At 55.3% G+C, this 25,029-nt stretch overlaps 1 protein-coding gene across 2 annotated transcripts; it reads right to left on the bottom strand.

Moving 5' to 3' along the window:
- Positions 1 to 1,467: 1,467 nt before the first annotated feature.
- Positions 1,468 to 23,535, bottom strand: SIGLEC1 (sialic acid binding Ig like lectin 1). Of its 2 annotated transcripts, XM_044263367.1 has the most exons (22): positions 23,404 to 23,535; positions 18,210 to 18,284; positions 17,609 to 17,968; positions 17,033 to 17,329; positions 15,687 to 15,953; positions 15,115 to 15,369; positions 12,952 to 13,251; positions 12,030 to 12,287; positions 10,987 to 11,307; positions 10,467 to 10,721; positions 9,975 to 10,277; positions 9,105 to 9,365; positions 8,653 to 8,964; positions 7,926 to 8,177; positions 7,352 to 7,621; positions 7,006 to 7,257; positions 6,399 to 6,701; positions 5,399 to 5,659; positions 4,404 to 4,706; positions 4,038 to 4,140; positions 3,582 to 3,651; positions 1,468 to 2,944 (listed from the first exon to the last, which is right to left on the bottom strand). In XM_044263367.1, exons 2-22 carry the CDS (start codon positions 18,256 to 18,258, stop codon positions 2,837 to 2,839), a joined length of 5,160 nt encoding a protein of 1,719 aa, XP_044119302.1. In that variant the 5' UTR covers positions 18,259 to 18,284; positions 23,404 to 23,535; the 3' UTR covers positions 1,468 to 2,836. The 2 variants fall into 2 exon arrangements, 1 of the variants encoding a protein (XP_044119302.1); XR_006386145.1 differs by lacking the exon at positions 4,038 to 4,140 and having other exon boundaries at positions 2,859 to 2,944.
- Positions 23,536 to 25,029: the final 1,494 nt, after the last annotated feature.

Here is a 25,029-nt window from a genome sequence, read left to right on the forward strand (position 1 = left end):
TCTTTGTCAAGGGGTTCTTGCTGACCCAAAGCCTGGTTCCCGCCCCCTGCATATGCTTCTCCCTGGCCATTTCCTTGTCTTTCTCCCCCCGGACCCTGAGCTCCACAGGGTCTGGGGCTATCTTTGTTTACTGCCTGGCACAGGGCTGGGCACACAGTCAGTGCTAAGAAAACAAGGTGAACTTGTAGCCTAAGAGCTATGTGGGCGTTGGAATCATCCTTGCAACACGGACGCCTTCTCAACCCGGATGAGCTATGTCTAAGTATATCCGAGGAATTTTCTGCAGAAATCTCCAAGCAACTATTTATTTGGAGGCTGCAGAGGAGGGGATGGGACCACTAGACCAAAGTTGAGGAAGATGGATCCCACGAGTAGCCGCTGTGGGAAAGATGATGTCTCCAGTGTCTTGCTGGAGTCACTCTCCAGGGGGACACTGGGGAGTGTCCTGGGCAGAAGGCAAACCACGGAGAGTTAAATCTCCAAAGTGCTTACGTAATGGGTGACATTCACCATCTGTAAACAAGACGCATTCTGAAGAATGACCCAGAACAGGGTGACTATAAACATTCCTCTATAAGCCTCACGGTGGACAGAGCCCTTCTTTTGGCATAACTACCCAGGGTGGAATTTCAGGGTCAGAGGGCTGGAGTGTTTTAGCTTTAAAAGATAATGTCAGACGATTTTCCAAAGTCATCATTCTATACTATTCCATTTATATAAAATTCAAAAACAAGCCAATCAAATCCCTGGTGTTAGATAGCAAGCTTGAAGTTCACTTCAGGGGGCTTGTAATTGGGAGGGAGCTCGAGGGAGATTCTGGCGTGCTGATGCTGGTCTGTTTCTTGATCTGGGTGCCAGTGGCACTGGCTTGATCACTTTTTGGAAAGTCATCAAGCTGTGTGCTTATAGTGTGTGCGGTTTTCTGTTTATGTGTCACACCTGAAGTACAAGTTTATTTCAGAAGTTTTGAGGTGCCTCAGCTAACCCCTCTGAGAACCTTCCATTCCCAGGTGGACCTATGCCTCCTTGGAGACGCGCAGAAGGAATCCTCCCCTCACCCTCTCTTCCCTGGACAGCCTAAGAACATCTGGCCACATTCAGCTTGTTCTGTCTCTGTCCCACCTCTGGATTTAGTGCACACTTTCCACCCCCACCCCTCCCCCCAGACAACAATATGGAAAAACCAATGCTTACTAAGTGCTCACATACTGCGTGCCAAGCGAGGTGCTGGTCATGTGGACCGAGGAGGTGAGCAGGACCTAGAGCCTCAAGGAGCAGGAGAGAGTGCTCATCTCTTGAACATAAGGCAGTTTGTGGCAAACGTCATGTAATTTGCACTTGCCAGCCACCTCCAGCAGGCAGTCTCCCAGAAGGAGCTGCATTCACATTCAGATCAGGAGCTGCATTCACATTCAGATCAGTGTTGCGGTGCAGCCGTTTGGGTTGCAAGAAAGAAACTCACTCTGGTAACGTCACAGGATGGGTGTTTATTGGGAGGACACGCCAGACAGGCTCCCCAAGGAAGAGTCTGGCAATCAGGCACTGCAAGGAATGGGACCTGGGACCAGGAAGCTTCCGGCCACGGTTCCATGGAGCTTACTCAGCCTCCAATTTCTTTCCAACCCTAGGACATCTCCCCACTGCTCTCCCAGTTTCTCAACCCAAATCCCAGGCAGGGTCTTTGCGTCCCCTACCATCTGCCACCAGGCTGTGAGGGGAGACACTAGCCCACCCAAGAACCAGCCCCTCTCAGGCACTGACTTCCTGGGAGCAAGTTATTCCTTCTTTGTGACCCTCATTCCGCTTAACAGCCCCTGTCACACAAGCCCCCAGGAAGACCAAGTGAGCCCACTTAATCACAGAGAGGCATGTACCTGGAGCAGAAATAAGGATGCTCTCCATACTCACTGGGGGTAGAAATGGGGGGCCCTCTTCTTCCAAGGGCGTGATAAAATGCCTGCTCAGGCAACCCCATTGCCTGGCATGCCTTTTCCCTAGGGAACACCAAACCATCTTAATTTCCTCAGTCTTAATGTGTGAGAGGGACTCCCTCTTCTGGGAAGCCCATGAACAGAATGACCAGGGACACATCCTGGCCTTCAGTAGACGGGCACTGCAAACGTGGCCTGCCGGCAGCATTCTCACCAATGTCAGAAGTCTCGGGCGTGAGTCCGTGGTTGGGGAGTCCTTTGGAAACAGAACCAAAACTATATTTCTCAGAATCTCTTGCAGCTTGGGGTGGCTGCTTGACTCAACTCCAGCCAATGGAGAGTGAGTAAAAATGACCTGCAACTTCTGTCCACAATGGGAATGGGTGTGCCTTCAAACTCCTCTTCTTGCTGGAGGGAATGTCAACACAGTGGGGCCACCATGAGCCTCACAGTCAAAGGTACCATTTCAGGGATGGAGAAAAAGAAGACAGAATGCTCCCGAATTCTGACATCTTAAACTACCATAGCATATCCAGATTAGTATGGGAGAGAGAAGTAACATGTCCTCATGCTGAAGTTACTGTATTTGGTCTCTTGTTAGTGCAGCCTAACTTCTAGTCCAGCTCTTATGGAGTACTCTGGTCGGCCTGGGAGGATGTAGGAAGCTCCTCTTCTCTTCTAATCCATCCAAAAAGTCCAGGGTGGGCTTGGAAGGAAAAGATGTGAGGGGCCATCCATTGGAAGATAAAGGGAGAGATGAGATCCGGAGAAAAGGAAAAGACAAGTAGACAACATGGGCACTCGTTTATCCTCAGAGTCCCCCAGGGCCAGCACCCTCCTGGGTAGATTAAGGTTCACCTCTACTTCTCGCGCCCATTTTTCTTGGCAAGAGATTTGGATCCGGGTCATAGAAAGTCAGATGCTGTAGAGTTGTTTTCACAGAGGGAGTCAGGACTCAGTGCTGCCTTGTTCACGAGGCCCAGGTTGTCGCAGTTTCTGGTGACCTCCTCCTCCTGAGGGTAGACAGTGCCACAGATCAGCTCAGGGGCAGAGCACAGGACTAGGGCCCACCTAGCATCAGGATCAGGATCAGTGAGCTTCCCGCAGAGAAAATCCTGGTGACAAGGAGGGCTCTGGGAGTGGTCATCCCATGGCCTCTAACTCTGGAGAGCAGTTCCCCAGACCTCAAGCCTTAGGTGAGGGTCCCCAGGGGCCTGGGGAGCTTGTGCCTGGCTGGCAATGAGGCTGTGAGCCCTGCCCCGCCCCTGCAAAACCGGATGATCTGCAGAAGGGGACACGTCACTGGCAAGGGAAAACAGACCTTCACACCTGCCCAGGGACATAGGAAGCTGCTATGTCAGAATGTCTGCCCCAGTCACCTTACCAGCAGCTCCCACAGAGAACTCGACAGTCATGCTGGCCTACAGTATACCCATCATGCCTGGCGAGCAAACACGTGACTGTTGTGTGCCCCATTCAAAATGGGGCTTCCCTGTCTTTCCGGAGATCCCTGGTTCTCTGTATTCTCTCCCCAGTCTCCCCCTAGTCCCAGGGTCCATCCTACATACGAGAGCTGTCTCTGTGCACCAGCCCTGCCCAGTGGGTTAGCCAGGCGTCGCGTCTGCCTGTGCTCACGTGACAGATGGATACCTGCATGGTCTGCTTCTGAGAAGTCATCTCCACCAAATTCTCACCCATGCTCAGCTTACAAAATTGTTTCCTGCAACAGCAAGAGTGGACTCAGAGGGTCTCTTCACTTCCTCTGCTTACCCCCATTTCTTCCCCGGACCCCAAGCGCTTACTTAGCCCCAGATAGCTCACTGAACAGAGCAGTGGGAGCATCGTGGGGAGTGGGGGACCTTATCTTTCTTCCTTCCCTCCCAGCCCTTTCTTTACACAGATGGGCTCCAGATAAAGAAAGAAAACTACAGCAAGAGGGCTTGAAAGACGATTCTAGAAGCAATTCCCAAATTTGGAGCAGTGGGAAGAAGAGGGACAGGCTAGAAAGTACAGAGCCCGTGCATCTGGTAAGAGAGACATGAGGGAAGGTTGAGGGGAAGTGGGGGATGACAAGGTGACCCCATCCCCCCCCAGCCCTGAACCCACCTCCAGACGTAGAAGGCCCCCAGGCCCAACAACAGGAAGAGGAGGCCCAGCAGCAGCCCCAGGACCCAGAGTAGCTTCTGGAACAGACTCAGATGGTGCAAGGCTGGAATGCAGGGGTGAGGCTCAGACGGCGGCTCCAGGCCTCCAGGGCTCCCTCCCAAGGGGAGTCCCCTGAGATGAAAACCATTCTAGCTCTCACTTTATCTCAGAAGCTTTCCCTTGCAACCGAGCATTAAGCTAGACTAGTTAGACAAACTGATCACAGCAGAAAGGATTCAGCGAAGACCTCAGAAGGAAGCCTATGGACCCGAGAGCTGGGCCTTCTACAGAGGGGCCTGGGAGACAGACCCTCCCCCCAGCCCCCACCTCTGGTTCCGAAGTAGGTAGAAGCGGATGCAGAGCCCAGGGCATTGGAGGCAGAGCACACGTATTCCCCCTGTTCGCTGGGCCTCAGCTCCTCCATGTCCACCCTCAGGGCATTGGCGGTGACTGTGACACGAATGTGGGGCTCGGCGGGAGCCCTGCCAGGCTGGCTGGAGGCCACCAGCCTCCTGCCGAGGTGGAGACTCAGACTGGCTAGGGGCTCGCTGTCCACTCGGCAGTCCAGGATGCCCCGGAGGCCGCCCTCAGGCTCCACGAAGACTGTCATGGAGGGCATCTCAGGAGGGTCTGTGGGAACACAGAGGGGCATAATAGTTGCAGAACACCAGCGCCAACCCAGGCAAGATGACTGCAGCTCGCCACATGATGGGGTAGAACCCCTTGCCCCTCTCCTTGGTCTGTGCCTTGCTCTGACCGCTAGAAAGCAGAAGTGATATTATGTGGCTTCAGGGCTAGACCTCAAGGGGCCTCACAGCTTCTGGCCTCCTGCAAACACAACCCCGGAGGAAGGTCAGGCCAGCCCCAGCTGCCGGCCATGAGGATGCAGCCATCCTCAACCAGCTAGCTACGAGACAATGACAGAGACCAGCCGAAGCCCTGCCCAGCTCCGCTCCACCTGAATTTCTGACCCCCAGCATCAGGAGCAAAACAACGGCTGTCATCTGAAGCTCTGTATTTCGGGGGGCTTGTGACTGCAGCCACAACTGGCTGATCCTGCATGGAGGCCTGGATGAGGGATGGAGCGGGGACCCAGGCACTCTGCATGCAGTATCCCCTGGGCTCCTCACTGGGTGAGGGGGCTGATATTTTGCACATGAGAAAAGCCAGGCAGGGATGTACAAGGTCACACAAGCAGGCAGCGGGAGTCCTCCAACCCAGGACTCCATCCCTGCAAAGTCTTTGCTCTTTGCAGACAGAAGAGGAGGAGGACCCGAGGCAGGCAGGTGAGATGTGGACAGGGGGTGGGGGGTTGTACTCACACAGCACTCGGAGCATGACTGGAGCAGAGGTGGTGGCCCCACTGGGGAGCTCAGCCCAGCAGTGGTACGCCCCGGCTTGGGTGCGGGCCACGTGGGCGAAGGCAAGGGTGGGCACAGGCTCCACATGTAGTCGCTGGCCATTCCAGAACCAAGCGAAGGTGGAGTTGCCCATGGGTCTGGGACCACCAGAGAGGTGACAGCTCAGGTTCAGTGGTGCCCCCTCAGCTACGTCCAGCCCCGGCTCGGCCACCACATATACCCCTGCAGGCCAAGGACCAGGAGGAGGTCAGGGAGCCTGTGGATGGGATCTGGGCATCGCAGAGGCCTCGGTGTATTATGGGAACATCTGTTCTGATTTGGGGCCCACAGAGGTAAGACTGCGGCTCTCTCAAAAGACTGAGATCTCTTGGGGCACCTGGGTGGCTCAGTCGGTTAAGCACCTGCCTTTGGCTCAGCTCATGATCCCGGGGTTCTGGGATCGAGCCCTGCATCGGGCTCCCAGCTCAGCGGGAAGCCTGCTTCTCTCTCTCTCCCCCTCCCCCTTGCTTGTGTTCCCTCTCTCTCTCTTTCAAATAAATGAATAAAAATCTTAAAAAAAAAAAAAAAAAGACTGAGATCTCTTGCACTGGGGACCTCTGGGGGGTGGTTTGTCTCTACAAACCAGGCTTTCTAACGGATGAGGCTGTGTCTTGCTCGGAGATGGGACTCCTCAAACGTGGGCCTCTATCTCATCCCTCACACGGAACCCCCTAAAGGTAGGGTTGGGTCTCTCTTCCCACCCCAGGCTTCCCCAGAGCAGGTCTGTGCTTCCACCCCAGATTGGGTTCTGTGAGGGGCAAGGCTGCTTCTTGCCCTCAGGCTGGGCAACAGCCTCCAGGGAGAGAGTTCCTCCTCCATCAGACGGGGCAGGGCTCTAGCTATCCATTCTGGTCAGCCCGCCCCTCGTATACACAAGGCCCCGCTGTGCCTGAGCCCTTCTCCTCCCCCTTGGCCCACTCACCTTCCCCCTGCAGCTGCCCTGTGGTGCTGACTGAGCCCAGGAAGTTGTGGGCTGTGCACATGTAAGTGTCCTTGTCACCGGACGGTGTGTCTCGCACCTGCAGTCGCAGAACATTTCGGGCCGCCTGCACGGGGCCTGTCCCGGATGCCAAGCTGTGGACCCCCGGGCTGGTGGCCAGCACCTTGCCGTCACGGGACAGGGCCAGCTCAGCAGGGGGCTCGCTGTCCACGGTACACTGCAACACGGCCACGGAGCCGACTCTGGAGTCCCGAAAGGACGACAGGATGACATCCCGAGGGGCATCTGGGAGCACGACAGCACATAGTTGGAGGCCTTGTTTGGATACCCTGGACCGTCCATGGCCCACCCGCCTGGCACTGGTGAGGCTGAAGCCTCTGGACGAAAGGTCACTTCCTCAAAGTGACACCTCATGGACAGAGTCCCCCAGGTGGGGTTCGCAGGACTCTTTTCTCATCACCAATGTTCCTCTTTGCCCAAGTGCCCCTTCCAAGATCTGCTACGGTCCTGCATCCACCCCCACGAAGGCCCAGAAGTGCCCTCTGCCTGCTCTCAGCCTCGGCACCCCCACCCAAGGGCCCTAGCTCACAGTGGACTTGCAGGGCGGTGGGCCGGGAGCTGCGGGTGCCCTGGGCGTCCTGGACCTGGCAGGAGTAGGCCCCCGCATGAGCCCGTGTGGCCGCCGGGATCGAGAGGGCGGCCGCTGGTCCCTCCTGCAGCCAACGGCTGTTGTGGTACCAGGCATAGAGAACGGGTGGGCGGGCGGCGGGGTCTTCACAGGACACTGTGACGGGGGTCCCCTCAGGCACAGCGGCGGATGGAGCCAGGGTCACCTGCACACCTGGACCAGGGAGACCAGGGTCAGCAAGGCCCAGCCAGAGACCACAGCTGGTCCCTCTCCCCCACGCTGGGCTTGGCCCCCAGCCCTGCCTCACCCTCTAGCCGCAACTCCAGGGAGGCATTGGCCTGGCCCAGAGGACTGTGGGCGGAGCAGCTGTAGAGCCCCTCATCGCTGGGTCCGGGCTCCCACAACTCCAGGCGCAGAGTGTTGGGGACAGAGGCTGTGCTCGAAGACATCAGGAGGTGGCCAGCATGGCTGAGGGCTAGCTGGGCGGGTGGGCGGCTATCCACAGTACACAGTACCTGAGCCAGCCGTCCGCCCCGGCTTTCCAGGAGGTAGGTCAGGCGCAGGTTGCGGGGAGCGTCTATAGGGACACCGAAAGAAACAGTTCAGAGACCACACCCAGGAGGCCAGTTGACAGGCAGCATTCAAAGCAGGAGAGCCCTGGCTCCCTATCGCAAGGGGCCCTAGTTGCCCAACTGAGGATCCTCTGCCCAGAAAGAAGCTATCTGCTCTGACCCTGACTCAACGCTCCTTGTCCTGGGCTTCTTCAGATTGATGGGGTCTGGGTTCCTGAGTGAGACATCTGTGGGGCTCTGGCCATGCCCTTGATCCCTGTGGGCTGCCGTCATTCTTTTTTGTCCCATCCTGCATCCAACGAAACTCACAGAGGACATCCAGAGTGACAGGTCTGGAGAGGTGGGGTGCCTGGCCAGGAGTCACCACACCACAGCGGTAGGAGGCAGTGTCCGTGACTGTGACATTGGGCAGAAGGATGGAGTGGGCACCTGGGCGCTGCTGCCCATCCTGGTACCACGTGTAGGTGAGCTGGGTCAGGTTCGAGGTCCACACAAGGCAGGTCAGGTTCACCAGCTGCCCCTCTTGCACAACGGCCCTAGGCTGCACCTGCACACTCACAGCTGGGGAGGGAAGAGGGCCGGGGACACGGGTTAGACTGTGAAGCTATGTAAAGCAAGTCGCTTGTCTCCATGAGGAAGAGAAACATGTACAGGAGGCTCAAGATTGAACACGGGAAACAGCTCACCATCTCTCAGGTGGTCCCAACCAGGGTTCTGCAGGACCCCGGGGTACCCTAAGCCCTCCCTGACTCTGATGGGCACATGGAAGAAGAACACAAGCCTGCCTGGGCTGCAGTATTTTCTCCTTGAACACCCCGCCCTCCCTTTTCTGATTTATCCACTGGACATCCAGGCAAACATCTGTTTCTAAAAAAGGCTCTTCTGTGAAAGCCAAGTCTGGAGTCATTTGTCCTGAAAGGAGGCTGTCCTTATGCTCCGCCCACCTGCCTGTCCCTCAGGCTTCCAGAACCTTCTCCAGCCTCCTCTCTTCTCTTAAAGGAGCCCCCCATGCACACACTCACGCCCTCACACTGACCCTGGGCATCGAAGAGGGCAGAGGCTGAGGCCTGGCCCAGTGTGTTGTTGGCCTGGCAGGTGTAGACGCCTTCATCCTCCAGCACTGCTCTGTGGATCTCCAGGCGTAGTGTGTTGGGAGCGACAGCCACCTGCAGCCGGGGAGAGCGGCTGGCCAGCTCCCGCACACCCTGTAGGGTGGAGGCCACGAGGTGGTCCCCGTGGAGCAGTCGTAGGTGGGCTGGAGGGTCACTGTTCACACGGCACAGGAGGAGGCCCAGTCGTCCAGGGCCCGTGTCCATCAAGGTGGTGAGTGTGGCCTGGCGAGGGGCGTCTACAGGAGGTGGGGAGTGGTCAGGACCCCCCGTCCCTTCTCTAGCACTCTCGCATGGAGGCAGGGCTTGCCCAGCCCCTCCTCTATCTGTCCCTTGTGTCCCTCACCCCCCAAGAAACATGGACAGGATGAAAGCTTACAGGACACGTGGAGGCTGATGGGTGCGGCCAGGCTCGTGGTGGCCGAACCTGGGGCCTGGGCTTGGCAATGGTAGGCCCCAGCTTGGCTCAGAGTAATGGCCGTGAAGCGGAGCGTGGCTGAGTTTGACTCTGGGAGGGGCTGGCCATCCTGGTACCAGAGGTATGAGGTCCCCTCCTGGACCCCTGCGGGCACCTGGCAGCTCAAGACCACAGCCTGGCCCTCCTGGAGCTCAGGTGATGGAGACACCTGGACCCAGGCTCCTGCAGGGGGAAACCAAGGGCAGGTGAGGGCCCTCCCCCATGCCCTCTCCCCCAGCCTGGGACTATGTGTATGTCCACACGAGGACCCCAATCCTACGTCCTGGAGCCATAGGCCCCCTATGAGACCACCACCAAAAGGCCCCACTTCAGCTCCATGCCTCCCCCTGTCCTGCTCCCAACTCCCCTGCCCTGGTCTGTCCCGGCTTTTACCACCCACTACCTGGAGCTACAGTTTCACTCTGTCGGTCATATCTCACCTACCAGAAGGTCCAGCTTATGGGACCTCCAACACCGTGGCAGGAGCAGTGCCTGCACAAGTTAGCTCTGGACAGATGCGGGCTTGACCCCATAGAACATTGAAATCAGAGGGGTTTAGATCATGCCAAGGGCCGTTGTCCCAAGAGTGAGCTGGACCCAGCATGGATGACCCAGGTGATTATAGGGAAAGGTATCCAGCTGGAGACCAAAGGAGGCCTGCTGGTTGACTAGAAACTCCCCTAACCGTCACTGAAAAAGGCTCACATTTCTACCCCAAATCCACATGACACAGCCCAAAGCCTGGCCAGAGCAGCCCCCAGGGCACGTGGGCCCTAGGGACCGGACACTCACCTCGGACCTGAAAGAAGAGGGAGGTATTGGTGGATCCGAGGACATTGGTGGCCTCGCACCGATAGCTTCCAGAGTCCCCAAGGCTCAAGTCTCGGACCTCCAACTGCAGGGAGTTGGCTGTGGCTTTGACCTGGAGGCGGCCATGGAGCGGGAGCAAGGGCCCCAGGCTGGTGGCCAGGAGGTGCTCCTCGTGGAAGAGGGCCAGCTGGGCCACAGGGTGACTGTCCACAGTGCAGACAAACACAGCCACGTGGCCCTGGCCCACGTCCAGGAGTGCTGACAGCTTTGGAGGGTCTGGGGGATCTGCAGACAGGAAGGAGCTCAGGCCACGCCCTGTCCTGCTCACCACAGCACACCTCCCCTCCACACACGCAGTCCAGGCCTGCCCTTGCTCATGCCCAAGCCATGCTCCGCCCCTCACGACCGTTCCCCCGCACTGCGCAACCCCCCCCACCCTCCGAGCACCCAACCCTGTCCTTGCCCGTCACCCACAGAGCACACTCAGGAGCACCGGGGCGGAGAGCTGGGCCCCAGCCTCGGCGAGGATGCGGCAGGCATAAAGGCCAGAGTCCGTTCTGGCCACAGGCAGCAACGTCATGGTTTCCAGGGGGCCCTGGGCCCACAGCACCCCGTTCCGGAACCAGGAGAAGTTGGCAGGGCCACCGGCTTCCCGGCTCACACTGCAGGTCAGGTTGGCTCTGGTGCCCTCCAGCAGCGTGTGGGATGGGGTGATGACCAGGATGGTGGCTGGAGGGCGAGCAGCACAGGCCACCTGAGACAGGCCTCCCCTTGACTGCCTCCCCCCTGGGGTGGGGGCCCAGCCTCCCAGCATGGAGAAGGCAGGAAGGAGACCCCTCCCTGGCGTGCCCATGGGGTTGGGGAGAAAAATGAGTTCCCATGGCCGAACAGAGGTGGTTTCACCCAATAGACCTGCCCTGGACGGCAGAGAGAGTTGGAGCGTCGAGCGTACCAGCCCCTGACCCTGAGCCACCCATTCCCTGCACTGACTCACCCTGGGCATCGAAGTTTGTGGAAGCAGAGGTGTTGCCCAGGGCATTGCTGGCCTCACACAGGTACACACCCTCATCCTCCAGCACCGGGTCACCGATCTCCACACGCAGCAGGTTGGGGGCTCTGGTGACCTTTAGGCGCTGGGAACAGCCCCCACAGCCCAATGGCAGGGAAGAGGCCACGACATGGTCCCTGTGGAGCAGCCGCAGCTGGGCTGGGGGGTTGCTGTCCACACGGCACAAGAGGAGCCCTTGATGTCTCGCCGCAACCCCTGCAGCATCGGGGTCCAGCTGGGCAGTGAACGTGGGCTGGCGTGGAGCATCTGTAGGGAGGAAGAGCATAGGCATTCATCTCTGGCCTCCACAGGGTTCTCCATGTCCACTCCCACAACACACCAAACAAAGGCATGTGCTCAGAATTGCCATGAACAGTTGTGTAGGTTGTTCACTGCACAAGGACAACCAAACCAAAGTAGGAGGAATTCGGCCCATGACCCTCATGCTCAGCTGTGCTCTAGTGCTGTACTGAGTCTTCCCAGAGGAAGGAATATCATTTTCTAGCTTGGACAAGGGTGTTGTATGGGCTAGCATAACATTGTGTGCTTCTGATTGGCCCCCTCAGGTTAATATGAAGAATCCACCCTTGATAGGCCACAGTCCCTGTACTGAGAGGTTCTGCTGTCAAGGCTATGGGAGCTTGTGAGAGCACAGCCGAAGGGTGTGTGCACATATATGGAATTATAGTGTCCTAGGGGCCAGCTCAGGACAAAACTTGGACAGGGTACCCATGGTGCCTTTGAGGCTAAAAGTAGAGGGCCCTAAAGAGGCTGGGATTGAGAGACAGGATATGGGGAGGCAGAGCAAGCCCCAGGCTTGTTCTCCACATTTCAGCCCTGGGCGGGCAGCTCTGTGGTGCCCAGGCCCATGGCTGCCTTCCTGATCTAGACCCCGGGGCGGGCGGGCCTGAAGGAGGTGGAGGTGGCTGGCAGGCTTCTGTGGGCTGACCCTCCCCAGGTAGGCAGGGGCTGGTGGGAAGACTGCTTACAGAGCACAGTGAGGATGGCAGGTGAAGAGGGTCCACTGTCCCTGTGGCCATCATTGGCCTGACAGTAGTAAGATCCGGCATCGGTGCTGGAGGCCGCAGAGAGGTGAAGGCTGCTGCTGGAACCTTCAAGAAGCAGGGCTCCATTCCGGTACCAGGAGAAGCGGATGTCAGGCGATGGGCTCAGACCACTCCTGCAGTTCAGGGTCACTCCTTGGCCTTCTACCACCTCTGCTGAGGGGCTGATGAGGAGGTGCGCCACTGGCAGAGGAGGGAGTAAGGAAGGCTCAGGTCCCCTGCATCCAGCTGCACCCATGCCACCGGCTGCAGGAAGACCTCCAGGGTTCTCCTCTCCCCACATGACTGTAGGTAGGTCTGGACTCTGTGGCATCAGCTCCATGAACGTCTTGATATCAGGAGAGTTTGTCCTTCAATGCCAATTCTAATCTATTGGCTGCAGCTTGATCGAGAAGGATTGTGAGCCAGAGCCCAGGCTTCCATCAAAAACCTGGCACAATTGATTAGCTCTGTCCTCCACAGCCTCAGAAGGAGGGAATGGCAATGCATGCATGAAGGTATGGACGACCACGCTTTTCTATTTTTCCTCCTGCCTCGGACTCCTAGCAGAGCCTGCCCCAGACGTTTGATAAATAAAAAAAGCAATGGATATGAAGGGCCCTTCAAGTTCAGAGTCAAAATGTGTACAAAAGGAATAATGCAACCTGCCACGTTTCCCCTTTGCCTTGACTTCAGGAACCTCCCAGGTGGTTATAGCCCAGATCTTTGACGTGATTTTTTTTTTTTTTTTTAACCAACCAGCTTGTTCATCCCCTCAGCTAAGTCCCCTGGACTCCTGGGACAAAGACCAGAGCAGGCCTCCTCCTTGGTGTCCCTTTACCAGCCCCCCTCCTCGTGCCTGTCTTACCTTTGGCCTGGAAGTTCAAGGTGGACGATGACTTCCCCAGGGAGTTGGTAGCTGAGCACATGTACTCCCCAGTGTCATCCAGCCCCAGGTCTCGGATCTCCAGGTTCAGGGAGTTGGGGGTGGAGAAGACACTGAAGCGTGAGCTGTGGTTTCCCTCCCCTGGCGTGGAGGCCAGGATGAGGCCATTGTGCGACAGCGTCAGGGTGGCCAGAGGCTCGCTGATCACGGAGCAGTGGAGGATACCCACCAGCCCCTCCCGTGTCTCCAGGAAGGCGGTTAGGTCCGGGGCAAGGGGCGGGTCTGCATGGAGATGAGGGGGTGCTGGTCACCCTCAGATGGGGGCAATCCCGGATCCCACTTTATAGGCTATGACCCTGCAATACCCCATGAAGGGAGCAACCCCAGAGCTCCTGAGGGCCGGTCGAATACACTTGTGCCTGAGTGGAGCCAGTCACTTTGTCTTCTCAGTCAACAGCTGTGGCAACTCTGTGAGTGGGGGGTCGGGGGCCCACTATGAAGATGGGAAAACTGCCAGGCGGCAGCGGGTAGCACCGTGTCCAAGGAGTCAGGGTGAGGAACTACCAGCAATGGGACAGACTGTCATCACATGCCCCCTGGCATGACACAGCAGGACGGACCCAGAGTCACACCCACGCTGTTGCTGCCCGGGTATGCAGGCTCAGTCTACACAAACCACACAAACACAAACAGGGACACTCACACAACTAGCCTATACTCTTCAAGTCTCAATGTCAAGAAAGGCAAGCAAGAAAAGGGGTGCCTGGGTGGTTCCATCTGTTAAGCGTCTGCCTTCACTCAGGTCATGATCCCAGGGTCCCGGGATCAAGTCCCACATCGGGCTCCCTGTTCAGTGGGGAGTTTTCTTCTCCCTCTCCCTCTGCCCTTCCGCCTGCTTGTGCACGCGCTCTCTCTCTGTCTCAAATGAATAAATAAAATCTTTAAAAAAGAGAGGGAGAGAGAGGGACTACCTTCTGTATGATTCCAACCCTTTGACATTCTTCAAAAGGCAAGATTTTTTATGCCTGTGGTTGTCAGGCATTCAACAGATAAATAAATGGAGAACGGGGGATGTTTATGGCAGTGAAACTCTTCTGTATGACACTGTAAGATGAGTACATGATAGTATTCAAAACCTGCAATGTACAACACAAAGAGTGAAACTTACTGTAAACTACAGACTTTACTTAATAATGTATCAGTGTTGGTTCAGTAATTATAACAAATACACAACACTAATCCAGGATGTGATAGGGGAAACTGTGCCAGGAAAGATACATGGGACCTCTGTACTATCTGCTCAATATTTTTGTAAATTTAAAACTATTGTTAAAAAATAAAATCTATCCCCCCTGGGGATAAAAATATATGTTTATAAAAAATAAAAAATTAAATTTAAAAAAAAGAAACAAAAAAATTTAAAAAATAAAAAATAAATAAATAAATAAAAATAAATCAATAAAATCTATTAGGTAGCTCGGTCAGTTAAGCATCCAACTCTTGATTTCAGCTCAAGTCATGATCTCAGGGTGGTGAGGCCAAGCCCAAGAAGGCTCACACACTAGGTGTGGAACCTGCTTAAGATCCTCTCTCCCCATCTCCCTCTGCGCCTCCCCGCACTATGCACCCGTGCTCTCTCTTTCCCACTCCTTTTTTTTTTTTTTTTTTTTTTTTGGCAGAGAGGAAGATCACAAGCAGGCAGAGAGGCAGGCTGGAGGGTGGGAAGGTGGGGAGCAAGCTCCCTGCTGAGCAGAGAGCCCGATGAGGGGCTCCATCCCAGGACCCTAAGATCATGACCTGAGCTGAAGGCAGAGGCTTAACCCACTGAGGCACCCAGGCACCCCCTAATCCCACTCTTTAAAAAAAAATTAATAAATAAATACAGAGAACAAATGTACCACACTGTTAATAAATGGAGAATCTAAGTTAAAGGTGTATGGTAATTCTTTGTATTCTTCTTACAACTTTCTGTAAGCTTAACCCATTCAAAATGAAAACTGGTCTAAAACAGGAGGACACCCAGGCCCAGGGAGGTGAAAGCTTGCCCAGAGTTGCAGAGCTGGGGTGTGAGCTCAGAGCCGACCAGGCCCAGGCTCTTCACCCTCCTGTGGGGCCCCTGTCCGCAGCTCCACCCTGGCCACTTACGGCTGACCACCACGCTGACGGGGCCGGAGCGCTCTCTGCCGTAGGCGTTCTGCACCTCGCAGACGTAGAAGCCGGTGTCGGCCCTGGAGGCCGAGGGCAGCAGCAGCGTGTGGCTGTGGGCATCCTCCAGCACGACGTGGTTCTTATACCAGCTGTAACGCAGCTCGCTGGGGGCTGTTTGGGGCGTGTTGCAGGTCAGTGTCACCGTCTGGTTCTCTAGGATGCGGCCTTCCGGGCTCACTTGGACCTCAGCCACTGTGGGGGCAGCAGAGGGCATGCTGGGGGACACTCAGACATTTTCCAGCATCCTGGGGTTGTAGCCAATCAGCCTGAATCCCTGCACGCTCGGTACCAGGCCCCTACTGGATGGGCACCGCATCTCTTTGTCCTGTTTACTGGGATTCTTGCAACCGCCCACCCCGCTGGGGAGGTTTGTCATCTATCTGGGGCAGGGCTAGGACTCCACACCTGTGTCCCAGAAAGCTCCTTGGCCTAGCTCCCTTGAGCAACAGTGGCCTGTTGGGGACCCCGCCCCACCCTCCAGTCAAGACCCTGGCTCCTCCAGGACTCACTGAAGATGTGGACCCTGATGGGGGGCGAGACCGAAGAGCCCACGCCATTCCCAGCTTGGCAGGTGTAGACACCAGCATCGTCCCAGGTTGCCTGGGACAACCTCAGCGTACGCCCCTCGACCTGGAGCGGTGTCCCGTCCTTGATCCAGCGCATAGAACTCACGTCGGGGTAGCTGCTGTTCACCCGGCAGGTGAGTATGACCAGATCACCTGGCAGGATGTTCCGCCCTGAGGGGCTGAGAAGGATCTCCACGCCCCTGGGGGCATCTGCAAGGCATAGGGTGGTGGTGGGGAGGGCGTCAGAGGAAGGGCCCAGGGAAGACAGTGGTGCCACTTCTCTCTTCTTTCAGGAAGCCACGCCAGTCACTGCCCCCCACCTCGTGAGGAGGTTCTGATTCCTTCCTTCTCCACCAAGGGCCTAATAATGCAGGCCTAGAGTCCAGCCTGCACTGCCTTCTAAGGCTTTCTGCCGCGTGACGCTGGCCATCACCCTCTCTTCTATCTAGGGATCATGAGCACCATCGTTCCTGCTTAGGTGGCTTTTGGTAGCTGTTGGCAAGGAATCAAACACTTCATGAAGGGGGCCAAACCCGTTTGGAAGGAAGGAGCCAACCATACAGCAAGCACATCTGCATTTCTAGAAATCTTGTTCCAAATCCTCTGGCTATGGAAATAGGCTTATAAAAGCTATTATTTTCAAATGCTTTATCTAGGGAAATATGAAAATAGCAGAAGCTAATATCTTAGAGTGCTCAGTGTGTGCTAAGCACTCCTTCAAGTTCTGAAACAGTTCCTTGAGAACAACTCCTCTCCTTCACAGAGGTAGACATGGAGGCCCCAAGGGTCAAGTAACTCGCCCAGTTTGCTCAGCTAGTGCTGGACCCAGCCAGCCTGATGATGCCTGTGAACAGCACTTGTTCTAGAATAGGCCGCCATGTTTTACCATGATGGGAAGTTGCATAATCAAGTAGTCCTCCCACCTCCTCTTTGTTGAGTAGCCTTGGGCAAGAAAAGGGTGAACCCTCCTTCCCCCTACACACAGCAGCCTCCAGAGCTGGGTTGAATCCCCAAGTCCTCCCTCCCCGGCCCGTAGTTCTCTGGCTCTTCGTGTCTCCCCTTCTCTGCCCAACCTGGCCTCAGGGATGCGAGGTACTAGGGAGTCATTCAATGTGACTTTTAAGGTTTTGCAGCGTCTCTCCCCCTGGCTGAGCCTGGAGGTCCAAGTGCACCTGGCTCTGCCTCAGGGGCGAGGGTTCTCTTTCTACAGGCTGCAGAAGAGACTAGTTTCCTCTGGGGAGCCATAGAAGTGCACTCAGTCCCAAGGGTGGGGCCCCCAGAACACTCACATTGCACTTGGAGGTGAATCTCGCCCCGAGCCTTTTGCTTGGCCACCGAGACTTCGCAGTGCAGGGTCCGGCCGTGGTCCTGCCACGACAGGGCCATGTGGAGGGTCTCCAGGTGGCTGATGCCTGTGGGCCTGAGATTCTGGAGGTTGGAGGTGACTGAGCGCTCGGGGTCCTGGCCGTCCCACTGCAGGCTGATGTGCTCCTCTGGGCACGCATAGGGAGTAGAGCAGTTGAAGTAGGCCTCCATGCCCTCATGGAGCTCCGCCAGGGAGGAAATGGAGGGCTTCTCAGGCATCTCTGAAGACAAAGACCAGAGGCTCAGGACTCCCCTTCACCACACAGGAGGCCTCCTGCCCTAGAAAGCCCAGCTGAGGGGCGAGACCTGGGCAGGGTCCTTCAAGAGGAAGAAGAGACTACTTTCGACCCCCAGCCCCACTTAGGGTGAATGCAAAGGAGATGCAGGGCTGGGAGAGGCCGGGGATGGGCTTACACTGAGGGTTGGGGCTGTGAGTCAATGGGACCAGTAGCAGCTTGGGACACACTTCCAGGCCATAACCAGCTCACCGTGCCCCTCACCTGTCACAGTGACCACAGTGCCTTTGACATCTGACCAGCGGTTGCCTTCACTGATCTCAAAACGGAAGTTGTAGGAGCCTGAATCCTCAGGCTGCAGGTCCTTCAACAGCAGGCTGCACATCTTGTGCTCTGTGCGCCCCAAGAACTGGGCACGTTTACGAAAGCGTGCCTCCACCAGCTCAGGGTTCTCCGAGTGGCTTACCACCTGCCGCTGGCCCGCATAGTCGTAGTACCAGATGGTCGTGATGCCGCGGGTCACTTGCACATCAGCTGGGAAGCTGAAGACGCAGGGGATGACGAGGCAGGACCCCCTCACGCCCTTCACAGCCTGGGGACTGGAGACACCCCATGAGGACAGGCCTGAGGGTGGGGCGAGACGGAGAGGAGAATGATGAAGACCTGGTATCATGCAGAGCCCTCAGACCTGTCCCCAGATGAGCCCCAGCTGGGCACCCCTGGAGCAGCCCCTTAGCGTGGGGGCCCTCCAAACCACTGCCTCCCTGAGCCCTCCTTTGACCTCAGCAGACAAACCTATGACCAGGCCCAGCACGGTCTGCCCGGGGGCAGGCCCTGCGAGCCGGGCGAGACCAGCACAGCTTACCTGTTGAGATCGATGAAAACAGCTGGAGAAGCCAGAACAGGGAGTCCATAGCAGGCTTCACACTGGTTCTTGTTCCTAAGAGGCGATACATACCTTGTGTGCTGGTTGGATACACAAGGGCCTCCTAGGGCATCTCAGGGCACCTCAGCCTCAGAGTCTGCTGAGAGTCCAGCCCTCGGTCCCCACATGCTCTGCTGCCCGCCCCCAACCCCCCAGTGAGAGGGCCGGGCGGCCAAGGACCCTAGCACAGCCAGCAGCAGGGAGCCGGGATCCCACGTTCCTGGCACGGACCACACCCAGGAATACCTTCACTTGGTGTTGTGCCCCAGAAAGCCCTCTGTGTGTCCCTCAGCCCCACCCCAAGTTCTGCTTTCCCAACCCCTCAAGGACACTCCTCCAGAGCAAAAGAACATCTGTTTCTCTTTCCTCCCACTTCCCCACCTCTTCCCCACCACCCAGCCCAACAGGAACTGGAGCCCAGAGAGGCCCAGGGACTCACTCCAAGGCACCCAGCAAAAATCATGACTTGAAACTTGTCTCCTTACCACCAGCCTTACCAGCTGTAGGCCCTAATGGGGCTCGACTGAGCACTGACCAAAGTGCTGCCTTTGAGAGCTACTTACATCCCTGAAAGGTCTTCAGGGTTCCTACTCCCCCTTCTGCCCCCATTCCCTGCTGGCCACACACAGGGTCTGTGGCCAAGTCCCATCTACACGTGGGCTCTCCAGCTGACCAGCTCTGCCCCCACCACAAATGATCTTTGCCTGCTGAAACCTTATTCAGTCTTCAAGGTGAAGCTTGAAGGTGGCTTCTAGCCGGAACTTCCCCTGTGGGGTCCCTGGAGCTACCCCACAGACATCTCTGTGCTTGCCTTGTTCTTGGCAGCTTGTGACCCCCATTTCTCAGGAGCTGGGACTGAGGACATGCACCCTGAAGCAGAGCAGAGCCCCCAGGCCTTGCAGTAGTGAGCAAGAGATGGGTGTGGTCTTGGGCGTCTGGAGTTGGTGGCAGGGCAAGTCTGGGCAGGGGACACAAGCCCCGCACAACACATATCCCACAAACGTGAGTTAAATGCCTACTGTTTACCATGTACAAGAAGGTGGGCTCTCTGCCATCGGGGGGCCCTGCTGGAGATGAGGCTAAGGGGGTGCCACAGATAAGAATCTGAGGGCAAGAGATGCCAGAAACACATATAACCAAAACTATAAAGCTGTGAGAAGAAAACATGGGTGAAAATCTCCACGACCTGGGATCAGGCAATGACTTCTCAAGTATGACACCAGAAGCACAAACAACAAAAGAAAAAACAGATAAATTGGACTTGATCAAAACTTATAACTTTTGTACACATTGAAGGACACTATCAAGAGAGTGAAAAGACAACCCAGAGTTTGGGAGAAAATATCTGCAAATCATCTATTTGATTAGGGGCTGATATCTAGAATATGTAAGGAACTCCTGCAACCCAACAAGAACAGTAACAAGCAAACAAAAAACCCCAAACCACCCAAAATCAAAAAATGGGGTAAGAACTTCAATACACGCTTCTCCGAAGATGATATATGTGGCCAAAAAGCTCATAAAAAGATGTTCAGCATCATGAATCATTTGGGAAATGCAAACTAAACCCACAATCAGCTACCACTTCATTCCCATCAAAATGGCTATTAACAAACAAAACCAGGAAATAATAAATGTTGATGAGGACGTGGAGAAATGGGAAGCCCCAGGCACTGCTTCCCCACTTTACATTCTGGTGGGAATGTAAGATGGCACAGTCCCCGTGGAAAATAGTTTGGGAGTTCCTCAAAAATCAGACATAGGGGTGCATAGGTGGCTCAGTCGGTTAAGCATTTGCCTTTAGCTCAGCTCATGGTCCTGGGATGGAGCCCCACATCAGGCTCCTTGCTTAGGGGGGAGCCTGCTTCTCCCTCTGCCTGCTGCTCCCCTTGCTTGTGCTCTTACTCTCTCTGATAAATAAATAAATATCTTAAAAAAAAAAAAGTCAGACATAGATTACCGTACCATCCAGCAATTCCGCTTCCAGGTATCAACCAGAAGATTTTTTTTTTTAAAGATTTTAATTAATTTATTTATTTGACAGACAGATCACAAGTAGGCAGAGAGGCAGGCAGAGAGAGAGAAAAGGAAGCAGGCTCCCCACTGAGCAGAGCATCCGATGTGGGGCTAGATCCCAGAACCCTGGGATCATGACCTGAGCCGAAGGCAAAGGCTTTAACCCACTGAGCCACCCAGGTGACCCTCAACCGAAAAATTTTAAAACAGGGACTCAAACAGATACTTGAACACTTGTGTTCATAGCGGCGTTAGTCACAATAGCCAAAATGTGGAAACAACCCAAGCGCCCATCACAGATGAATGGATGAAAGAGAGGTGGTCCATCCATAAAAAGAATATTATTCAGCCATAAGAAGGATCGAAATTCTGACACGTGTGACAAGGGCGAACCCTGAAACTATTATTCTAAGTCAAACTGGCCATATACATAAGGGCAAATATTGCATGATTCTACTTATATGAGGTACCTAGAGTATGCAAGTTCAAAGACACAGAAAGCAGACTAGAGGTTACAGGGACAAGGAAGGGGCATGGAGGAGTGAGTGGAGAGGTCATGTTTAATGAGAGCAGAGTCCCTCTTTTGGATGATGAGAAATTCCTGAAAATTGACAGTGGTGATGGTTACACAATATCATGAATGTATTTAATGCTGCTAAACTGAACACTTAAAAAATGGTTAAAACAGTAAGTTTTATGTTAAGTGTATTTTACAACATGCATACAAAAACCCATGTTGCTAGGGTGCCTGGGTGGCTCAGTCAGTGAAACATCTGCCTTCAGCTCAGGTCATGATATCAGGGTCCTGGGATCGAGCCCCACCTTAGACTCCCTGCTCAGCAGGAAGCCCGCTTCTCCCTCTCCCTTGCCCCCCCACCATTCATGTGCTCTCTCTCTCAAATTTTAAAAAAAAAATCTTTAAAACAACAACAAACAAACAAAAACCCATGTTGCCAACTTCGCAATCCTCCCTGGTCCTAAACGCTGACTTGGCAGAGTGAGGGGGTGAGCCTGAGGAGGCTGGGAGCGGGGACAGGAAACTCATAACATCTCCCAGCCCCCAGCCCATCAGCCGCAGGATGGGGCCCAGCTGATTCTGGAGGCTACCAGGGTACACTCCTGGGGAGGGGCTGAGCAGACACCCAGGGCCTAAATGGGATCTGAAATTGTCCATCAGGATGACAATACTTGGCCAAGTGTGAAGGGGGAAGGGCTGTCTTTGCAGGGAGTGGGGCAAAGGTGAAGGCATGGGAAGGCCGGGAAGAGCACTGTTCCTCAGGGAACCCAGCCGACAGCGCTGGTCATTGGCTGAGGCCCAGCGGCTCATCCCCAGTTCTTTTGGTGGCTCTAGGCCTGCTCCTCTCCCAGGAGGATGGAGAAGCCACAGGAGAGGCTCATGCTGGCCCAGGCTGGAGCTAAGGCCCAGATGCTGGGCTGAAAGGCAGCTCAGGGTATGTTTGGGGTGGGAGGGTAACAAGGTCAGCTCTGCTACAGAAGGGACATGAGGAACAGGGTGGCATGTCGGCCCCAGGGCCCCTGCTCTTCCCATTTGGAGCCATGGAAGGGACAATGCTGAAACTACAGGATGGTGGGATTTTAGACCTACTGGCCCCAGAACAGAGTAGAGATTATTGAAACATGCAAGAGGACCCCTTCTCGAACCACCCCAAATCACATCATGTAGGTGTCACCTACACTTAGCCCAGCCCCAACACCCAAGAGGTAAGTCCCACCAGAGTCCAATTCATTGACTCAACCTGTTTCACCCCTCGTCCTAAGACCTCGTCTAAGACCACCCTCCTCCTAGAGAACTTTCCTGGGAAAAGAAGAGGCAAGACAGACCCCAGAAAGGAAGACCCTGTCCCTATTTGGAAACCTCAGGGCTGGGGGTAGGTGCTCCTAGGGCTTGGATTGAGCTGGGTGTACTGGTGGGCGTCCTGCGCCCCCTGGTGGTAAAAGGGTGATTGCCAGTCCTAGGAAAGGGGGTGGGTGTCCTGGGGACCAGACCCTGCAAGCCTGAAACAACCTCTTCCTTAGGCAATGATCACCAGACCTCAGAAAGCTCAGGGCTCTGACATTCATCTTTGTAGCTTCAAGTATTGGGTGCTCCAAACATGAGCTTTAATCCCCACTCTCAAAATTGGTGTATGTTGCATCAGGGTGGGACTGGGATGGCCTGGAAGGTGGGTGCCCGAGTCTGCTGCTGCCTGTGCGAGAGCAAGTGGGCGGGCGGGTAGAGTCTATGTAAGACCAAGTGTCCCATGATAAGTGGGGAGGGCTGGCTGAACCCTGACCTCTGAGCCCAGAGCCCAGTCTGGCCTGGGGAAGGAAGGGCAGACGTAGTTTCACTACAGACAGCTATGTAGGGTTCAGTTTCTGTTTCCTAGTACCAGGGCTCCCCCCCTCAACTTCCCTATCAGGCTGCAGAAGGAGGGAAATGAGGGGATACAGACATCTGGAGTGTCCTTCCCCACAGATAAGAAATCAGGGTACAGGAGGGCGACTCCAGAGTATATGATCTTCATAAGAGTGGAAAGCCCCAAACATAAGCCAAACATTTTGCCTGAAAAGCCCTATCGCCCATAAATGAAGTCGCCTGGCTTTGAAATGGGCAGTAGAGATTTCACATCTCGTTTTTCAATCCGGCCCAAGCTCCTGCGCCCCAGGCTGTGCTAGGCAGTGCTGGGGGTCCTGCTGGGAGGAGGAAGTGGTGATGAGGGCAGTGAGTGGGACTGGTCTCCTGTGAGGCCAAGATGAATGGTGGGTGGCCCCAGGACGGGTGTGAAGATGAATTTCAGCTGCAGTGTGGGATGGAATTGGGTGGACGTGGAGGGGAGAGTGATGGGTCAGGAGAGGATGAAGGTCAGGGTTGAGGCTGCATGGAGATGATGGAAATGTTGCGGGTGTCGCTGAGGGTGAGGAAGGGCTGACAGGGGTGAGGACTGGGACCGGGGTATGGGTTGGGGAAGATTTGGGGGTTCTGGTAATGACTGCAGCCTTGATTAGTGTCTCAGGCTTGAGTTGGTCTGGGGCCCAGCACCCACCCCCAATGCCCCCCAGCAAATCTCAGCCCAACCCCTCTCCCAGCCCTCCTCTCGCACTCCGGAGATGGGGGTACCTGCTCCGCAGGGGGAAGGGGCTGCAAGGCTGGTGAACCACAGGAAGAAGAACAGGAACGAGGGCCAGATGCTCGTGGTGCTGGTGGCTTCCCAGGGCTCTGCCACCCCAAGAGAGGAGATCCAGGCTCAGAGGCTGCTTCCTCTTTTCCCAAAGCCTCAGCCTGGAGGCTGGTCAGGGAGGCAGCTGGAGGCCTTGCATAATACCAAGACAGGAAAGTCCTCCTAGGCAGGGGAAGGGCCCTGGGAAGGCCCTTAAGGACTTGAGGAAGCAGAAGTGGGATCTGGGGCCACACTGGGTGTACTCTCAGACAAAATGAAATGGGGGGGGGTCCTGTTTACCAGCCACATTCATTCTCCTCTTCTTTGCGGCCACTGGCCTTTTTAGGGAGTCCGAGAGAAGAGGAAGGGAACTTTCTACCCATGGTTCTCCTGACAACTGAGAAGGAGACAAGCCCAGCCTGGGGTGAGGGAGCATTACAGAGTACCCCAATGCAAGTATTGCTTCTCCAAGCCCTTTGGGAACCTCTTAGTATCCCAATGCTACCAGGACACTCTGAGAACACCCCCCCACACCCGGCCAAGAAGCAGGCCCCAGTCATGGGAGACACAGGAACCTCAACCTCCAGGATACTCCTTAGGCTAGAAGGGTGTCTCTGGTTCCCCCTCCCTTCCCCACTGTCTCTCCTACCCACTATACCCACATGTGATTTCAGCCTCCCCCAACCCCTGCTGAGGCAGAAAAAGAAACCCTCCACCATGGCTAGTAATGGCGTTTTTTTTTAATTGGAGCCCATTGCATTGATGGCCTACTATGTGCCAGACACATAGAATATGGAGAAGGGAGTTCATCGCTCCAAGCAATGGCCGCCACAAGTGACAACACAGTTCTCATTTCGCGGCTCAAACTTCATTCAACTCAGCCCTTACATATTTATGGCAGTGGAGAGCCCAACCATGGCAGATCAGGCCCCCTGGACCCTGGAGGCAAACCCACAGGTACAGATCAAATAGGACATGAAGCCCTGAATCAGGATGAACCCAGGATCCCAAGTCACAGTGGCCCAAAGCAACTGTCTCCTGACATTCTGCCCTGAAATCCTCGAATCCCACAAAAATGAACGCTCTGTCACTTACTCTGGCCTCTTTGCAGCCCCCCATATCTCTCCTAACCTTGAGTCGTTTCCTCTTTTTACCAAAGCACGATGGGTTCTTCCATTGTTTCCCCCTCCAACCCCAAAATGAGATTTGCTGGTTCAGCTTGAGGTCTGTGCAGCTGATTCCAACTATATGACATTCTGGATAAGGCCAAACTAGGAAGACAGCAAAAAGGTCATTGTTACCAGAGGTTAGTGGGGAAGGAAGTATGACTAGGTGGAGCACAGGGCATTTTTTAGGGCAGTGAAACTGTTCTGTATAGTACCATGACGTACGCATGTCCTTAAACACCTGCCCAAATCCACAGACTGTACAGAACTGAGTGAACCCGAATGTGAAGGACTTCAGGTGATTAGGATGTGTCAATGCAGGTTCATCAGTGACAACAAGTTGGCAAGGGTTGTTGATAACGGGGGGAAGCTATGCATGTGGTGGGGTAAGAGGATGGGAAATTTGTGTATCTTCTCGTT

The sequence above is a fragment of the Neovison vison genome, chromosome 8 (genome assembly GCF_020171115.1).
Source record: "Neovison vison isolate M4711 chromosome 8, ASM_NN_V1, whole genome shotgun sequence".
NCBI classification, from domain to species: Eukaryota; Metazoa; Chordata; class Mammalia; order Carnivora; family Mustelidae; genus Neogale; species Neogale vison.